General features: G+C 36.0%; 1 protein-coding gene across 1 annotated transcript; it reads left to right on the forward strand.

The window, feature by feature from the left end:
- Positions 1-1,591: 1,591 nt before the first annotated feature.
- Positions 1,592-20,236, forward strand: LOC147382961 (ATP citrate lyase (ACL) family protein). The gene is made up of 12 exons (XM_086428817.1): positions 1,592-1,858; positions 2,099-2,209; positions 2,412-2,523; positions 3,653-3,717; positions 8,602-8,679; positions 16,351-16,425; positions 16,509-16,661; positions 16,751-16,885; positions 17,544-17,708; positions 19,214-19,336; positions 19,587-19,658; positions 19,827-20,236. The coding sequence occupies exons 1-12, from the start codon at positions 1,757-1,759 to the stop codon at positions 19,902-19,904; spliced, it is 1,269 nt and encodes a 422-aa protein (XP_086284943.1). The 5' UTR covers positions 1,592-1,756; the 3' UTR covers positions 19,905-20,236.
- The last annotated feature ends 312 nt before the right edge of the window (positions 20,237-20,548 follow it).

Below are 20,548 nucleotides of genomic sequence, written 5' to 3' on the forward strand. Positions count from 1 at the left end.
ATGGAAACAACAATGAAAATGATCTCAGTGGAGATGTTTCACAATAAATTAGGGATGATTGTGTAGAGTATCAAACTAACTATTAGAGTTAGTTACTTAGACATTTGTATGAGTATTTCATGTATTTGTATGACTATTTGATTTTTTTTATTATTTATAATTGACTATTTTTAGTTTTTTATTTGCACGATTTGATGTATGAACTATGATTTTTAAATAAAAATATGAAATTTGCGCACTGTTTAATTATTATTTCATTTTCTAAACTTTTTAACATTTTTTTAAAAATATTTTATGTATTTTTTCCAATTTCTTTTTGCAGCATATGCCACCACACATGTGATATGTGAACAACCTATGCTGGTCACACATAGTCTCGCATATGCTATTTACCAACATTGGATGCTATATGAACGTGATATTGTTCTAAATTGTGACCCTTCTAAAAAATACCCGACCCTATTTCAGAGATAAAAAAAATAGGAAAAATCATTTAATACACTCTAGAGGAATTACTTTTTAAACCCCCTAACTTTTGCTTGGTTAACTTGACTATCCATTTAATAATTTATTCTTTCTGTAATGCTCTCCTTACCCCCATTTAACGGAGAAAAATGAAATTTGAATTGTCACGGGATCAATCTTTGATCCAAGTGTTGAGATCAACGATTATAAATAGTCAATCTTTATTGTGTGGGTAAAAAGTGATACATGACACGTGGAGTAAATAAAACGAATATTGATGATCGATCACATAATAAATTTAATGTGTATTTTGAGACCTTAGTTGGTATGTTTTGTATTAAATTTTATTTAGTTAAAAATATAATTTTATCTAAAAATAGAATGTCTCCTTCATAAGTAAATCTCTTATGATAATTTGAATAATTGATTGAGAATTTCTTGATTTGAGAGGGGGGAGGGGGGAGATTTACTTATTTCATTAGAGTTAAGTTTCGTCTTTTTCTATATAAAGAAAGGTAGAGTTTTTATAAATAAGAGAAGACTTCAAAAATAGTGAAATGATTCTTCAGAGCCTGGGGATATAATCCAATTTTGGGACGAAACCCATGAATAAATCCTATGTTTTGTCTTATCACTTTTTTTTTTTCTTTTCTTTTATTATTTTTTTGCATGTGATTCTAATCGTTCGTGTGCATCAATAACAATGTAGATCGAGTGTTATGAGTAAATCTCGAGGAATCGATGACGTCCGAGATTTTACCTTTTCATTTACGATTAATGACATGTGGACATCAGTCATTGAGATCAACAATCTCGACAATTTGATCTCAACATTTTATTCGCATGATTGGTGAGGGATCATTTTAGAGAACTTTTATTGTCACACCAACTTTTACTAACGCCACCTCAAGATGTGTGATAATTCTTTGGTGATTTATTATGAATTGGTGCGGCGTTAATAAAAGTTGGTGTGACAATTTTATTTACACACCAAGAAACTCTAAATATTAAAAAAATATTTTATGTTAGAGGCGTGCCAAAATAAATTCCCAAGAAACTCGCGCCTAAAGTCGGGGTGCATTTAGAAAAAAGTCCCCTGCCTGACCTCACAGGATCAAAAGTCGCCACTGAGAATAGGGTTTGCTTGTTTTCTCTCTCTCTCTCTCTCTCTCTGGTTGCAGGGTTCCGCGAAGAACACTTTTATTCTGATTTTCTTCCGATCTGAGATTAGGGTTTCGTTCTAAGAGCTTGTTTGATTTGTTTGGTTTTGCTATCAAGATCTGAAACAAAAATGGTGAGAGGTCTCCTTAACAAGCTCGCTTCTCAATCTCTCTCAGTTGCTGGGAAATGGCAGAAACAACAACTCCGCCGTCTCAATATCCACGAATATCAGGTCAGATTTTTTTATCTTTATTTTACAGATCTGTGTTCTTTGTTGATTCTTCGATCCACTTGGTATCATGTTAACAAATTTAGTTTTTAATTCTTTTAGTCTCTGTGGATTCATACTTTTCTATGGTTTTTAGGTTTTAAATCTCAGTGATCATGAAATTCTGTATATATGTGTTTGAAATTGATGATTTGATGTGCCGCCTGATATTTATCAATGGTGGATCGGTTGTTTTTCAAACAGGGAGCTGAATTGATGGGCAAACATGGAATTAATGTTCCGAAAGGTGTCGCTGTTTCTTCTGTAGAAGAAATTAAAAGGGCGATTCAGGATGTTTTTCCTAATGAAAATGAGGTAAAATGCTTGTTTTTGTTATGATCAACCATTTTTTTATTTTGAGTGAAACCTAAGCTTATGCATTTGGATTTGTTATGTGGAGGTTTAATTGGTTTTTATTTTCTATGTTCTCTTCTGTAGTTTTTATGGTGAACTCGATTTGTTTATATCATAGTATTTTCTGAGTTTGTGTTTGTTGGTGAATGTGAATGTGGTGCAGTTGGTGGTTAAAAGCCAAATTCTTGCGGGTGGGCGAGGTTTGGGGACCTTCAAAAGTGGTCTTAAGGGCGGAGTTCATATTGTTAAGATCAACGAAGTTGAAGATATAGCTGGTAATATTGCTTATATATGATTTTTTTTTTTTTTTTGATAATGTTAATTCTTATATTGATACATGGCTATTTAGACTTAGTCCGACTAATCCCATGGAAACCAGAAAAAAATGTTTTATTTTGATCATGTTAATTCTTTAAACTAACAATCTCAGCTCTAGTTTGAAAATGACGTAGACATTGGGTTTTTTTTTCCTATATCCACGTTTGATGCTTCATGAAATTAAAGACATTGATGTAAAAAAATTCTAGATTTTTTCTAGTGCAATTTTGAAACTCATTAAATTTGGCTTGCGCCTTATTACGTGAAACCCATTGGAAACCTGTATATGAAAAGAAACTTAGTATTGAACAATTAATTTTTCTTTCTCCTTAGTGATTCAGAAAAGTCATTAAGTTGACAGTGTATTTGCCCTTTTTTTTTTTTTAAAGTTTATTATCACATGATATTAACATGGCTAGCCATATCGTGTTCTGTCCAGTTGATTGGGCAAAGGATGTGGCAAATTGTGGTCTTGCAATGTTTATGTTTTCGAATTGTGCAAAAATACCTATGAAAAGAAAGAGGTTGTCCAAATCATTTACAGTTGTTAGCTTGTAATGAGATCTCTTTTCATTCTCTTCCTATATGTTACTATTTAAACTTACATATCCTGGAGATTTTTTTTGTTTTTTTGTGATAAACACATTCTGGAGTATTTGAAACAAGTCTGTCCATTCTATGTTGTGAGGAAAGTCATCTTTGAGTGGTTTTTCGTTGGGAGGGGGGTCCTAGTGGTTGGCAAGTGAAGTTGGGTTCAAAAGGGGTTTGAGCATAGGATATGGGAACAACACTCCCCATGTCTTACCAACTTGTCTAAGTTGGCACTTCAGGGGACTAGTGTAATTCTAGAATATGCAATTGCTATCATTTCCTTGGTTTAAGGAAATGCTTCAGCAAAGTTTCTTAAGGTTACTTTCTATTTCTCAAAAGATAATGTTTAATACAGGTCTGATCTCGAATACTTGTATTAAAACCTTGGCATTAACCGCTGTTGAATTTTTTTTGCATTTATTGATAAAACTTTGAAATTTGTGTTGGTTCCTTAGTTTGACAAGTGTTCTTATTTTCAACATTTATTGTTTGCAGGGAAGATGCTTGGGCAGATACTTGTCACCAAACAAACTGGTCCCCAAGGGAAAGTCGTCAACAAGGTTTGGCATTATTTATTTTTTCTATATACAATTTAATCTCTATTCTACTCTATCTTCTTTGCTTCAGATATTACTGTAACTCTGTAATTATCTTGTCATGTATTTTGTACACCACAATCATTAGTATAGTTAATCCTCTAATCTAAAAAAAATGTATATCTCCAATTTCTTCTGAATTGTATTGGGATCACATTTTAATGAGACTATTAATAGTTGGAATGAAAATCTCTTGAGGAAGAATAGTAGTTAGTAATTGATAATGCGCAAGGCTGCAGAGAATCAACTCCATTTGCATTGCCCTATATCAAGGCAATTGTGAAGCTCTTTCCTCCAAATTACTGTTGTATGTGTAGGAGTGATGACGAGTCTGTTGGTCATTCATTCCTACATTGTTCACTGGCGTGAAAAATTTGGACATACTTTCTGGACCTGTTTGGCGTTTTGATGTGCTCTTTGAGGACAATTAGAGGTTTTTTTGAGTCGTGGATGGCATTTGGTTCTCGTTTGTGTTGGCAAATCGCATCTTGTGGTCTCTAACCCTGTTGCGGTGTGTTGGGGGATTTGGAGAGAAAGGAACTGTGTTCGAAGTTAAAGAGGCTGTGCTTGACAAAGTTATTGTATCTATTAAAGGTTTTTTGTTTTGTTGGTGTAAGGCCTTTGATGAGTTCAAAGGCGTTTTCTTTGAGGACTTTATGGGGAGGTGGGAGTGGGTTTGTAGATTGACATACAGTGCTCGGGTGTCTGTAGTTATGCCTCTTGTACTCTTTTTATGGTCATCTTGACCACACTTCTAAAGATGAAATTGAAGCACTACTAATAGAAAATGACCTTAATGAAGATGTTGTTGACCATTTTATTGATAAAGCATTAGATAATGAGGATGACTTTGAATATCTTGAATAATATAAACCTTGAATGCACTGTGGACTTGAGGTTACTTGTGGATGCAAGGATAATATCTATATGGGGGGTTGGTGATTTATTATTGTGGTTTAATATGGGATTTGGTGATATAATATGAGAACACCATGCCTGATTTCTTTTTGATTCCTTTTTCTGATTTTTCTCGATTGTATCAATTTTTTTTTTCCTTTGCTGACTTATTCCCAAACCCCAACGGGGTGGCTATGATCAAGAGACCTGCCTTGAACAAGTGAAAAACAAGAGGGATCATGCCCTGATGACATACACACCAAATCCCATCTAAAGAGAAAATATTTAAAAAAAAATGCGTTCTTAAAGTCTGGGAACACTTGTGATTTGAAGGTGGTTTGGGAGTTACAGGAAAAAGATTGCCTGCACTATGCTCTTAACAGTACTTTTGTGGCATTGATTCCGAAAAGAGTGGGGGCGGTTGATTTGAGCGATTTCAGGCCCATTAGTCTAGTAGGATCGGTGTACAAGATTATATCTAAGGTGTTGGTCAACAGATTGAAAGAAGTTATGAAAAAATTAATTGGTCCTGAGCAAGGTGCCTTCATTAAGGGAAGACAAATCCTGGATGGTGTGTTAATGGCTAATGAATGTTTAGATTCTAGAATCAAGGACAAGAAGGCAGGAGTAGTGGGAAAAATTGATATGCAAAAAGCTTATGACCATGTGAGCTGGGATTTTTTGAAGTACATGATGGGTAGAATGGGGTTTGGATCTAGATGGATTGGGTGGATTATGAAGTGTATTACGTCAGTGTCCTTTTCTATCTTAGTCAATGGGAGTCTGGCAGGATATTTTCGGATTTCGAGGGGGCTGAGGCAGGGTGATCCGTTATCCCCATTTTTATTTCTTATAGTGACAGAGGCTTTGGGTAAGTTGTTTAGTAGGGGGGTCGAGATAGGGAGATTATCCGGGTTTAGGGTGTCCGTTGAGGGTCCTTTGATTTCACATTTGCAATTTGCAGACGACACCCTAGTTCTTCTTGATCCGTCTAGAGATCAAGTGAGGACTCTTCGGGTTCTTTTATGTTGTTTCGAAGCAATTTCAGGATTACATGTCAATTTGCAGAAGAGTAAGTTGTTTGGTGTTGGAGAGGTGCCAAATCTTTCAGTCTTAGCAACCACTTTGGGCTGTAGGAGTGATACGCTTCCATCTTCCTATTTGGGTTTACCTTTAGGGGCTCCATATTGCAGCAAGAACATTTGGCAGGAGGTGATCGAGAAGATGGAAAAGAAGTTGAGTACTTGGAAGGCTAAATATCTCTCAAAAGGGGGTAAGGTGACGCTGATTAAAAGTACCTTAACTAGTATTCCGATTTACTTTTTATCCATGTTTACATTGCCGCAGTCGGTGGAAGCTAAGATTGAAAGACTTATGAAGAATTTTCTGTGGAATGATAAGAACGGTGGTAAAAAGTATCATTTGGTGAATTGGAAGATGATTTGTACTCCAAAGAAGAATGGAGGTTTGGGGATTCGAGGGCTTAGACTCACCAATAGAGCTCTCCTTGGTAAGTGGCTTTGGAGATTCGGGGAAGAGAGATAATCTATGGAGGAGAGTGGTAATGGCTAAATATGGTGAGAAGAGGTTTGGTTGGTATAGTGGCAAGGCTTTAGGGACTTATGGGTGTAGTGTTTGGAGAGGCATTCTGAAGGGTGTCGAAAAGTTTGAGAGGGAGATCAGATTCAAAGTAGGGAGGGGGGACAAGGTGAGGTTTTGGGAGGATATTTGGTGCGGGACTTCATTTCTGGCTACTCAATTCCCATCCTTGTATGCTTGTTCCTTAAAAAAAAATAACTCGGTAAGGCAGTGTCTGATTCGAGATGGGATCACGGATTCTTGGGATCTGGGTTTTAGAAGAAATTTCAATGATTGGGAGTTGACGGAGGTTACTTCTCTCCTACATCTCCTTAACTCGACTCAAATTAGAGAGACCGAGCATGACAGATGGGAATGGTTCAAGGCGAAGGACAAGAAGCTTTCTGTTAAGTCTTTCTATTGTTGTTTATTGCCGATAGGGGAGGTATCTTTCTCGCCTTCTGTCCTTTGGTCAGCTCTTGTTCCCTCAAATGTTTATTTCTTTCTTTGGCTTGCCTCTTTGGGAAGAATTCTTACATTGGACAACTTGATCTATAGGGGGTGGGTTACTCCGAATTTTTTCTTTCTTTGTTGTGGGGATGGGGAGTCTGTCAATCACATTCTTATTCATTGCCCTTTTTCCCGAGATATTTGGATGTTTTTTTTATCTCGTTTCAAGGTGAATTGGGTTCTTCCCCTCTCCTTTTTTGCGCTTCTAGAGGGTTGGAGTTTCAATATATTCTCTTCTAGAAAGAAGTTTCTCTGGGCTATCCTTCCGTTTGCCTTTGCTTGGGGTCTTTGGAGAGAGCGCAACAACAGGGTGTTCCATAACAAGGAGAGCTCTTCGCACATAGTGATCTTGGAGATCTTGGGTTTTTTATTCCTTTGGTCTAGCTTGAGGAAAGACTTTGAAGGAGTCGGCTTCCAAGATTTTGTTTTTAATTGGGATAACATTTGTGACAATTAGATCCTTATTGGTTGTATTTTTGACTGCCTTTCCTCTTTTCATTGCTGTATTTTTTTTTGGTTGTTAGGGGGCTATCTCAGCCTCCTTTTCTTCTCTTCTTTAATATAAGTTTACATTCATAAAAAAAGAACACCTATTCCTAAAAAACTCGAGTCCCTTTATGCTAATTATAATATCTTGGTAGGAGCACTTATTCCCTTAAAAAATTCTAGTGCGTATTTCTTTCCAGATTCCCCAAAAAATCAAACAAGAGAATATACCATAAAATCCTTCCCTTGTGACATAAATAATTGATTTTCCAACTATGAAACAAGGACAATATTGGAAGGAGTGGGGCAAAGGCCTGTAAGTCCCTAGCTTGTATAGCCAAGTCCCCTTTCTCGAATTTTGATGTTCTACCCTTTTTTACCATTTGAAAGGGGAATTCGGTGAATTGAACTGTGCCTCACCTTAAGTGAACATACAACTAGACGGAATTCTAGTTGTGGAGAGATATATTGGGAACAATGGGTTTTAGATAGGTATATCAGGATTAAGTTTATGTGGTACAACTGTAGTAAGGTTACTTAAATGGATGAAGAACTATTTAAGATCAATGGAGAATAAATTTACCAAAGCTACAATATTTCGCATCCTAGGTTTCACAATCCGGAGGAGGGAGGCTTGATTTAGTTCCATGAACTGCGAGTGTGTGTGGGAGCAGGGAATCAATTGTTCCTAACTAGTTTGTATTGAATTCTTTTGGAGCTGCACCTAAGGTAGAACGTTCCTGCAACCATATGCTTGTCAAGATTCAAGAATACAGAATTAAAGATGGTGGCTGAGGCTGAGTTCCTTTTCAGAGTGCTATGTGACCAATGGAACTGCAGGGAATGTATAAGACAAAAAAATAATAATTATCAGTTATGTTTTGTGGAGCCACACGTTGGGCAATTAAGAACTAATGTGTTCGTTGCATGAGTGTATCATGGATAGGACTTTTTAGAGGGTTGATTGGAAAGTGAAACATGAGGAAGAACAAAATAAAAGATGCATATTATCCAAGGGAATCTATGAAATGGCTATTAAAGTTAATTGATACGGTTGGTACAATGAAAACCAATAGTGATGCCTGTTAGAAGCAGTGTAGCTCCAGTTGCTTGCAATATGGCTCAGGGTGGCATTAACGGTTAGTGGAGGTTTCATTTAAGTATAAGGGGTTATTTTTCATCTCCATGTGTAGGACCCTCAATATGGATATTTTTTGAAGCATGTTACTTGCATTTTTTTTTTTTTAAATTCTGTATTATGTCATGTTTCACCAACCGCCTCAATTCTATTTCTTAAAAGTTTTATTTGACTCTTCTTCTTCTTTCGAAGATAGTTTTAGTATGACTTACTATTCAGTATTTGTCGTCTTTCGGCAGGTTTACTTGTGTGAAAAGTTGTCGCTTGTCAATGAAATGTACTTTGCCATCACTCTTGACCGAACAACTGCTGGTCCGGTACGTTCCTAAACCAAGATTACATTTCTGCCCGTTATTCATAAATTTAACTTCTATTTTTAATAAGAAGTGTACATTCTCTCTTTGCTGAATCCTTTTATTGTCCCCATGCATAGCTTACACAATTTTGATTCTTTCTTTTCTGAGTTGTAGATGTTTTCCTTAGAAATAAGATTTCCATATATGAATATGATGTGCTTTTAAACCTTGCACTTTTATTTACTTTTTAACTTATGTAGGAACTTATATTTATCTGGTAAACTAAGTCTGCATCTGCTCAAGGTAATTTAATCAGATTTTGCAAGGAATGAAACAGAGCTCACTCAAATGATTTAAAATCCAGTGGGGGAATATTTTTGGTCGGAACCATCCATATTTTAGGAAGTATTGCACTTAGACAGCGGGTACCCTTCTGGCTGGGACATCAACATTTGGTTCTGAAACATGGATACACCATTTAAAAGCAGCCTCGGATATTTGATACTAATTTAAGCATTATACAAACTTTATAAATAATAATAATAAAACAGATTTTTATAACATTATATATTCATCAAGTGCAATGTTTCGATGTACATGTGTTTGTTTCTGAATGTTTTGGAACATCTCTAATGCATATCAATTTGAAAAAGTATTTTTATTGTTATTATTATTATTATTATTAATTTCTACTTAAAATTTTAACAGTTAAGAAACAATGGAACAATTCTTAATATTTCATATCGCTTCAGTTTCAATTGTTTGAAAAATCAAAACAATGGAACAAAACAAGATTTTGTGGCCAATCATGTTTGTTGATGGCTGGAAGGAAGGTAGGATCTTCATAATTTAGGATTTGTCATGTCAAGCACATGATCTGGACACCCTTCCATGGGTTGTGGGTGAAGACCTCGTTAATTTTATTGTTTCATGTTTTGGTATATTATTTATATATGGCGTATAATTTATGTTTTTAATTCTTTTATATTAATTTTCATTTTTCTTTCGTATATGCTTTTTAGGAACATAAGTTCATATAATATCTTCTTGTGTTGTCATGGAACTTTTTGAACATTTCCACATATGCTTCATCACGTTTCCTTGCACATGATGTGCCTGCGTTGAAAATAAATATTAGATGGTTGGCATACTGTGTCACGCCCCAAAAACTCAATCTGAAACCCCATGATTCCAAAGTTGAATCCAGAGACATGATATTTAACCCATAACATGATAATCATACATAAGACACAAATAATACTTAAATATCATAATAAAAAAAATCATACTTGATTATTGTTTAACAAAACACAGAAGTATCCTCAAACCTCGACCCACTTAGACATATTTTCATATCAGAGTAACGACACATACTGTGTCATAGATAAAAGAGAAACAACATCAGAAAACTTTTAAACCTAACTCTAGTTCAATAACTCAATAATAATACCACCCATAATCCTCCCCCGAAAGTTTGGACTAATCATCTATGTAGTCCTGGATCTGAGCTTCCTCGGAAGGATCATCTAAACCAGGTGTGCCTAAAATTTGTGTTGTCGTATGAGTGAGTAACAAGGAAATTACCCAGTAAAGGAATCTTACAATTCTAAATAATAGCATTCTACATGTAATTTAAACATTATAGGAATTCGTAAATCATACATGTTTGATATTCAACACATAATTAAAAATAATTGAACACCGATATCATTAAATCTAGTAGGAAATTGAAACACAATTAAAAATCTGAAAAACAATTGTTCATAATATAACATTAAATAATAGAGTATTATAATAAAGACTTGAAAGTCGCAATTGATGTGAACATCTCAGTCAAGATACGATTATTCCAATATTTCACCAGTGTGGAACCCCACCATTAGTTCTTGATTCTATGGTTAGCCTCTGCCACATTTGGGTAATTGTTTTTCGGTTCAAGTTGGCCATGACCAAGGCCTTAAGAAATGTGTTAAATCAAGTAGGTCATTTTTTCTTACTACTCAAGATTATTAATGATCATTAACTAGTCATCTTCATCTATGCCAATCTGGCATGCATGTGATCCTCAATAATCTCTATCAATTATACAATTATCTACATCTCGTTCTTTATTAAAGATAGAAAGGAAATTTTCGAATTCCTATTGTGATGTGTTCTTATGCATCCCATAATACATAAGAACTCGAACAATGCAACTGTTATCTTAAAATAACGTATCGTTCCGAAAATATCACATGTTATCCTTTATAGGTTTTCACAATCTCTTTAATAAATCACTAAAATACTACATATAGGTACTTGTTTTCTTTTCAAAATGTATTGAAACTAAGACATACATGTGTCTTAAATACCCAGTCCACTCTTAAATGTAAAGTCTCATATCTCTTTTTCTTTTTTTTCTTTTGTGTCTTACACGACCATCAGCCGAAGCATCTCTCCTTTGTGCCTTGCACGACATATGTCGAAACATCTCTCTCATCGTGTCTTATACAGTCTATGTCTAAAGCATCTCCCCTCTTCATGTCTTACACGACAATTAGTTGAAGCATCTTACCAACTGGGTATTTGAAAAACACGACAATCAATTGAGAATTCGTTATCATATTTTAGGGTCATATTCTATGGTTACGATTCTACCAGATATGTCTTTTTCATTCCGTCGAAAATCGATTTTACGGTATAGACGCTTATGACCTCCCCCTCTATGCCTTGCGGTAATGATTCCTCTGGCATTACGACCTTTACCACAATGACGCTGTCCATAGATCAAATTATTTCGTGGATTGGATTTCACTTGACTGTCGACGGCTCCATTGCGTGTGTTCGGGGTAGAAGTTTTGTATAAATGTATCGCCGTGTTATTAAGTATTTTGATTTAAGTTCTTTTCTTTCTAAGAGGTGGAATAGAATAACCCGGTTGAAGCGTAATGATCATACGTCTGTAATGCATTGTATGTCCCATAATAGGTCCTCCCATTCTTCTACCCTTTCCCGGGAGTCGATGACTATTCATAGCTATTACCTTGACACCAAAGAAGAGTTCGACCCAATGCTTTATTTCTGTCCTAGTTGATCCTGATTCGACATTAGAAGTATAAATAAAATACTTTTCTTACCAAACTTTTTAATTTGAAAATTACGACATGTAAAATTCAGCAAGTTAAAATTTGTAAATAAAATTCTATACATGTATTTGAAATATTAGAATATATGTAAAGTATATAAAATAAAAACAAAACAACAAGTTTATAAAGAAATGAAAACACACTCTATACATGTATTTAGAACTATTAGAATACATATAAAGTATGTACAAAATATATAAGTTGTATGTGAACCACTTGTATAGTTGCTTAATTTTCTTTTTAGGATTTACCAAATACATATGAAACACATATAAAGTATGTGGGGAGAGAAGTGAGAGAAGATGTTGGGAGATAGTGAGAGAAGATGTGATGGCGACTATCGGGGATTTCTATAGAGAAGGTTTCCTAGATCTGGGTTCTAATTGCACTTTTCTTGCTTTGATTCCTAAAGTATCGGGGACAGAAAACATAAGGGATCTTAGACCGATTAGTCTGGTGAGCTCAGTTTACAAAATCATCTCAAAAGTCTTATCTTCCAGGCTTAAGACCGTGTTGAGAGATATCATTGGCCCGGCTCAAGGAGCTTTCGTCTCAGGGAGACAGATTTTGGACGGGGTTCTCATAGCAAATGAATGTATCGATTCGCGCAGAAAAGCTAGAACTCTGGGGTTAGTGTGTAAAGTTGCTTTGGAGAAAGCCTACGATCATGTAAACTGGAACTTGGTGAAATATTTGTTAAGGAGGATGCGGTTTGGCGAAAGGTGGGTAAGATGGGTCATGAAGTGCATTTCAACCTCCACATTTTCTATCTTGGTCAATGGATCTTCAACTGGGTTTTTTAGAAGTTTGAGGGGTCTCTGCCAGGGTGATCCGTTGTCTTTTTTGTTTGTGATAGTCATGGAAGCCTTGGGAAGGATGCTTTCCAAGGCAGTGGTTGAGGGAGAGCTCTCCGGTTATTCTACTAGGGAGGGTGGCCATGTGGTGTCTTATCTTCAGTTTGCAGATGACACCTTAATCTTTTTGGATTATTCCCCAAGATAGGTGAGTTTCTTAAGTAGTATTCTTGGGTGTTTTGAGGTCATCTCCGGAATCCCAGTGAATCTCCGTAAAAGCAAGTTGTTTGCGGTTGGGGATGAGGCAGGTTTGGAAGCAATGGTGGCCTTGATTGGTTTTTAGACATGGGCCCTTCCTTCCACATATTTGGGGCTTCCTTTGGGGATGGGGTACACTAGCAAGGACATTTGGGAACCGATGGTAGAAAGGATGAGAAAGAGACTAAGTATTTGGAAAGCGAAGCTCCTAACTAAAGGAAGGAATATGACCCTCATTAAAAGTGCATTGGCTAGCATTCCCATCTATACTCTGTCTCTTTTTTCTTTGTCAAGATATGTAGAAGTTCGATTAGAAAGAATTTGTCGTGATTTCTTATGGCATGATAAGAATGGTTTGAGAAAACATCATTGGGTGCGTTGTTGCAAGTTATGCTTGCCTAAGAAGAATGGGGGATTGGGTATTCGAAAATTTGGATCTATGAACTCGACTCTGTTGGGGAAGTGGCTTTGGAGGTTTGGAGTGGAGGAGGACAATCTTTGGCGGAAAGTAATAGTGGACAAATATGGTGTAAATGGGAACGGGTGGGAGAGTGGTCCGGTGAGAGGCGCGATGGGGTTTGGTGTGGTGTGTGGAAGGATATCCTTAGAAGACTTCCAGCAGTTAGGAGCAGAGTGAAATACAAGGTTGGGAACGGGACTAAGGTGAGGTTCTAGGAAGATTGGTGTTGCGGGAATAGTCCCCTAAAGGATTCATTTCCGGTTTTATTTGATTTATCATTGAAAAAGAATCAAGTAGTGTCCACTTTCAAGAGAGTGGAGAATGATGTGATTAACTGGGATTTTGGGTTTAGAAGAACTTTCAATGATTGGGAGGTGGATATGTTAGGGAGGTTTATTGCTATGGTGGAGTATACTTATGTGCATAATTCTTCAATAAACAAAAGACTGTGGACAGGAAACAAGGATAGGAAGTTCACGGTCAAATCGTTATACTTTAGCATCGCTCCAAGTAGTACAATTTTATTTCCTCATTCTTTTGTCTAGGGTGGTAAGATACCTCCGAAGATTTTAGTCTTCATTTGGTTGGCGGCTTTAGGGAAACTTGTAACTCTAGACCAGTTGATCAGAAGAGGGTTCATTTCGCCAAACCAATGTTGTATGTGCAGATCTCAAGCGGAAACGGTGGATCACTTACTAATTCATTGTAGGGTGGCTTATCATGTTTGGTCGCACTTTATGGCCTTATTCGGGATTGTGCGTTGTTTTCCCCGTTCGATCAAGTCGGTTCTGGAATCCTGGTTGGTGTGGGGTGCTTCTTTCTCATCTTCTAAACGGGTTTTGTGGTTCTTGACACCATTTGCAATTTGTTGGGGTATTTGGAAAGATCGCAATCATTGTATCTTTGATGGAAAAGTCTCCACGTTGGAAGGATTAGTTCTTTCGATTTTTGAGATCATATTTTCCTGGAGTAAACTTTATAAGGATTTCGAGGGGGTCTTCTTTGAAGACTTTGTAGTGCGTTGGGACATAGTGTGTTCGTTACAGCGAGACTAACTCAGTGGTCGAGCTCTGTTTGTTTTCTTATTTTCCTTTGCTTTGTCGCTTTTGTCTTGTTCGTCTACTTTGTACCTGGGTTGGTCACCTCGACCCCTTCTTTTCATTTCAATAAATTATCTTTACCGATCAAAAATAAATAAATAAATAAATAAAAATTAAAAGAACATATGTAATACATATGAAAAAAAAATCAGCAGCATATAATTCTAAATATATGTAACACATATCTAATACCATACATTCTTTTTAACAACTAAAACATATATAAGGCATAAAAAAACAAATAAAAAAACCCAGTGAAATACATATGTATATTTTGAAAATCTATTCACTACTTTAATTTAAAAGATCTTGAAGAAAATCCTAAGCTATTATAAAAATGTAAGGGCCTACCTCAAATCAGTACTTCCTTTCCTTACCTTCCCTCATTTCTCTTAGTGAATGGGAAGAAGATGAAACACAAATCTCAGATTTCTCTAATGAGAAGGATGATGGCTTGGATTTTAAACTTACTTTGTTAAAGGGTTCACTTAGATTCCCAAAGTTTTTGATGTAAAAGTTAGGCATCAAAACTTCACCCCATATAAATAAATAAAAACAAATATATAGATATTTTCCAAAATATGTAACTCTATTAAAATCTTCTAAGTATATAAACTTTGTTCAGTTTGACTTAGTCAAAATTTGTTGATCAACGCTTGACCAGGTCGACTTGACTTGAGTCAAAATGGTTGACTCGGTCAACTTTTTTTTTAGTATTACATACTGGGTGTGGGATCTGCCTTTGCTGAGCTTTAAGCATCTTTCTCATGTCTGAATAAATGAGAGGGGGGTCACATTGACAGTCACTATAATTTTAATTTGAAATCTTTCCAACCCCAAGTACATGTGTTGTAGACGGTAGGTAGCATCAAGGGATCTTGGTTGTACGCTCCTCATTCGTCTTCTTTATCACCTCTTGGGGTGCCTGTTGAGGTATACCTGCTGAAAGCACTCCGACACTCAAGCAAGTTTCCCATAGTCGAAGAATTCTGAGAAAGCAAAAGAGCAAGAGTTCTCCAAAATGTCTCTTTAGATGTTCCCTTTAGGGGCTATTTTTATTTAATCTTGTGGGAACAGTTGAAGGCATGCGAAGCCATGAACTACTTCGTGTCTTGATTACATGCTTGTGTAGTGCCATGCATTATAGCACAGTACCGGTCATGGTGGTCAAATTGGTCAAGTTCACATGTTTCCAGCGGTTCATACATTCAGATCGGCCAGGTTGTTTGGATAATCTGGTTAGCCACAGTGTTTGGACAATTGGGTCGGCCAGACATTCTGTTTATCCGGGCTGGTCAGGGTATCCAGATAGTGAAGTCGGCCCAGAGGTTACGGACCCTTGTCAACCCAACTCCATCTCCCTTTGTGTTCAGTTTAGTTCTGGTCTCTTGATTTGTCTTGAGGCGTGCTACCTGTTGTTTTTCTGCACTCGTTCACTTCTCAGTGTGCATTTATTACTATTGGGGTTGGGGGGAAGTGACGTGTATGTCTGGGGAGCATGCATATTTTCTTTTATGCTCTTAGAGTTGGAGCAAGGCTTTGTTGATTGAATTTGTGTAAAGATTGGATTCCTACTATGCATGTTGCCTCATACTTATTTTATATTAACGTGAGTTTAATATCATGGCTAGGAAACCAAAGTTTTCACTTTTCACTGGGAAAGTTGATTTGTTTATTTATTGTCGGAAAATGTGTTCTATACTCTAGTAGAAGAGAAGCACCCATCTTATTTTATAGAAATCCTTAAATACAATCATTGTTTCTTAGACTTCTTGATGATTTTATGTACCATAGCATGTGCCTGTACATCTCCACATTCTGATGTTGTCAGTTGTATTATGTTCTCTTTCAATTTTTCAAAATGTTGTCACCTTGGTATCATATTTTATTATTTCTAAGAATGTTTTTGATGGTAATCTCTAAATGGATGCTAATATGAATGTCTTGCCCTCCAGCTTATTATTGCCTGTAGAAAGGGTGGAACGAGCATTGAAGATCTAGCAGAGAAATTTCCTGATATGATAATTAAGGTCATTCGCACCTCTCCAAGCATTGACTTATGAAGATTCAATCTCTTTATTATTGCTTATTATTACCTTATGCTTCTGATTAGGTGCCCATAGATGTTTTCAAAGGAATTACTGATGAAGATGCTGCAAAAGTTGTTGATGGGTTGGCTCCTACGGTAGCAGATAGAAATGCCTCCATAGAACAAGTGAAGAAGCTCTACAAACTTTTCTGTGACTGTGATTGCACAATGTTGGAGGTGAACATAAAGTTTGTATGTTTAAAACATCCTGTAGCTTATCATGCCCCACCTTCTCTTTTAACTGATATTTGAGTTGGTCTGTTCAGATCAATCCCATTGCAGAGACTTCGGATAAGCAGTTGGTAGCGGCTGACGCAAAGTTGAACTTTGATGATAATGCCGCTTTCCGCCAAAAAGAGATATTTACTCTTCGAGATTCATCCCAAGAGGATCCCCGAGAGGTCTGAATTTATTTATTATTTATTGTTTTCAAGTTGAACCATTGATAAATTATAACCAGTCTATAATGCGGTTTTTTTTTTTTTTTTTTTCTGGTTGTAAGAGAAACACTTTCCTTACTTGGTAAGATTTCACATCTGTGAAATCTTACCAAGGGTCATTGAGTTCAAATGGTTACTAAATTGGCAATCCAACATCAAAGCTCTCTAGATTTCATGGAAAGACTCAGATCCAAAAAAAAAAAAACAATCTTTTTGGGCTTGATCCAAGGTTTTGAAAATGAACGGCTACTGAACTCCCAAATTTAAAAATTAAAATTTAACTGTGAAAGTAACTTTTTTTAAAAAAATTTCTCAATTGATAGAATTTTTTCCTCTACATCCCTGTGGCATTGGATCATGTTTTTGGATGCGACAAGTTGAGCTCAATTACACTTGGTAAGATTCAAAATCTTACTAAGTTAGTAAGGCTAGACTTACTCGTGATGTAATATGTGAGACTGAATGTCTTTCTATTTTGATTCCTTATTAATAAAATGGTCGAAGGTGACAAAGGAAGAATCATTAGTATAACAAGTAAAAAGTTTGGTAAGAAAAGAAAGGAGCTGTACCATTATACATTCATTTTGTGATTCTTTTTATGCTGTGTTCCTTTTGATAGGTTGCTGCAGCCAAAGCAGATTTGAACTATATTGGCTTAGATGGAGAAATCGGTTGCATGGTGAATGGTGCAGGATTGGCTATGGCTACAATGGATATAATTAAATTGCATGGTGGAACTCCTGCTAATTTCCTGGATGTTGGTGGGAATGCCTCAGAAAGCCAGGTAACTAAGTTGCATTTGGCTGCTAGTGCGTGCTTTATTTATTTTGATAAGGAAAGAATTTTATTAAAAAAGAGAATAAAAGAGCGATCGAGGTTGACCAACCCTGTTACAAAGGAAACTCAACAACCCCGCAAGAACAACTTTACTCAGCTACAAGACTATGAAACCCTGTCCCATCTTACAAGGAAATCTTCAAAAAAGACCCCCCCTAAACACCTTAAAAACTTTTCCCCCAATAGAGCAAGAACACGATAACTGAGACAATTAAATCCTGTATAGGGAGTTTTTTCCATTTAAAAAATGCGCCTATTCTTCTCCTTCCAAATAGCCCAACAGATTGCTAGAGCTTACTACTTTATGCCTTGCATACCCTTGATTTAGGCCTCTTTGCTCTACCTGATAGAAAATCTGCCTTCTCATTCTTAGTGATTTAATAGATCTGCCAACCATAATGTTTAAATATAAATATTTTAACATCCTTTTACTGCGAATTGCTTGTATAGTCTTTGTTTATTGGCTATTTTCCTTTTGAATGATTCTGGGCTGTGCATAGGCTGATTTGTACCTGCAGAAATACATGTTTTATGAAGTTGTGGGACTGGTTTCTTTATGGTTCATTGATTAGGATATGCTAATGCCTAGTGTTGTAAAACAAATATTTGAATTGTGTTATTGGGTTGTGTAATAGGCAGGTTCGTTACCTTATTTTGAACAAATTGGCATATTATGTAATGTTGTACACAATGCATTCCCCATCATGTGTATTTAAAAAATGTTTGAAAAAACATGTTTCAAAATGAATTTTGAATTTTGAACCTAAATGATAGATAAGATGGTAAATAGCAGCCTCCATTTTCAAAATTGAGATAAATAGCAGCTGTAAATAACGGCTGTTTGACCCAGTGATAGAACAGTCATTATTTTCTGACAAATGGAATGGGTTCTGAAATATCATTATAGCATATTTTATTCACTGTTAGGTAACATTTCAAAAGTGTGGTTTGAAATTCCTTCTCTTTTCTGTGGGTTAGTGAAAAACCAAACTTATAAATGTATGTTTTCAAGCTCTTTACTCACTTTCATTCTCTTTTTCTTATAATCTCTTTTTTCGTCTTTGTTGTCACCTTCGTCGTCTATTATTTGATATTGTGACTTGCGCAACTCTTTTTCACTTCTTCCATTTTTTCCCCTTTTCCCAATCATGGTCTTTTTCCCTCATATCCAAACTTATTAGTGTTCTCTTCACACTTGAACTTAGCCTTTGAATTAGTTTATTGTAGAATGCCAATTCTGAATTATATATTTCTTATATTATATATGCGTAGTGCTCGGTGTCTCTTTTGATGAACCGATACCCTCAAGTAGTTCCTGGTTCCTAGGCATGTGATTCTCAATGAAGAGCTTTGATATTCAAACAGTATTAATATTTAAATCATATTAAACAATTCTTACAGAGATATACATGCCTGGTCTCATTTGTTTTTTATTTTAATTATGTTGAACAGGTGGTGGAAGCATTCAAGATACTGACATCTGATGACAAAGTAAAAGCAATCCTAGTCAACATTTTTGGAGGGATCATGAAATGTGATGTAATTGCTAGTGGGATTGTCAATGCTGCCAAACATGTAACTACCAGACTTATTTAACGCTGCTTCCCATTTCAAGAAATTACCCCTATACTGACATCTTTGTGTCAGTCGCTGCTCATCTTTAACGTAGTTAGCTTGTTATTCTCTCTTCTCTATCATTTGTCAGACAAGTAATATGAACTTCAACTGAATTTAAAATGCATGCTTTGATAGTTTGATTTGTTTTGTAATTCCTCATTTATGCTGAAATCAATCATCTCAACTTTTTGTGGGATTTGTTTACAAGGTTGCATTGAAAGTACCAGTTGTCGTTCGTCTTGAAGGCACGAATGTCGACCAAGGGAAGAGAATTCTGAAGGTAATAATACACAATTTCGCCTGTCAAGCCTGATGCATTTATTTGATTTTCACAGAAATTTTCTAATTATTTATCCAACAAAAGAGGGTCTAGCATTAAAATTTTAAAATAAAATCAGATGGTGATTATATATATATTTTGTCTGATTGGTTACAAAATAACGTGTAGGAGAGCGGTCTGGCACTAATCACAGCAGAAGATCTGGACGACGCGGCTGAGAAAGCGGTTAAAGCATCAGCGAGTTAAGGAAATTCCTTCTATCCCAATTATGTCAGCCAGATTTTTTATAATTTGTTTTTTTAGAATTAAATCCAATTTTGCTCCTATTGGTTTTTGTGAAGCAATACATGTAATTACGAGCAAATGGAAATCAAATTGAAGATTCCAATAGGACGATCTTCCTGAATAAAGCTGGTTGTTTTGCCAGGAGTGATTACAGAATTCTAACAAAAAACTGAAGTCTCTTTGAATTTGAGGGTTTTTTTTTCCCTCTTTTTTTCTTGACCTTGGCTTTTCTCACTAGTTTCAATGTTGTGTGAGACATGTTTCAAGAAGTAATTTGGCTTGGCATTATTTCATAGTACTCATGTCTCAAGATTTTGACTGATTCTATATTTGATTTTTAAAAATGTTTTTTTTTTACAGTTTTACTCTGAAGTTCATTTAGGGTTGGATATCCAGTGAGGGCACTTTCCCCTTCCCACAAGAATTTCGAAGTCTATGGATTAGTGAGGTGTTGCGACAGCCTTTTGTGGCGGTGATAAAGACACCTCCCCCTAACTATTAATTTTCGAAGTCCATGGATTAGTGAGGTATTGCAACAGCCTTTTGCGGCGGTGATAAAGACACCTCCCCCTAACTATTTTTTTTCATTCTTAATTGCCCCTACA

Source organism: Akebia trifoliata, chromosome 16, assembly GCF_017979445.1.
Source record: "Akebia trifoliata isolate Shusen 1 chromosome 16, ASM1797944v1, whole genome shotgun sequence".
Taxonomy (NCBI): domain Eukaryota; kingdom Viridiplantae; phylum Streptophyta; class Magnoliopsida; order Ranunculales; family Lardizabalaceae; genus Akebia; species Akebia trifoliata.

Coding starts and splice junctions, on each gene's coding strand:
- LOC147382961 (XM_086428817.1), top strand. CDS start 1,757: ATGGTGAGAGGTCTCCTTAACAAGCTCGCTTCTCAATCTCTCTCAGTT. Junction 2,210..2,411: donor TTTTTCCTAATGAAAATGAG/GTAAAATGCTTG, acceptor AATGTGGTGCAG/TTGGTGGTTAAAAGCCAAAT. Junction 3,718..8,601: donor AAGGGAAAGTCGTCAACAAG/GTTTGGCATTAT, acceptor GTCTTTCGGCAG/GTTTACTTGTGTGAAAAGTT.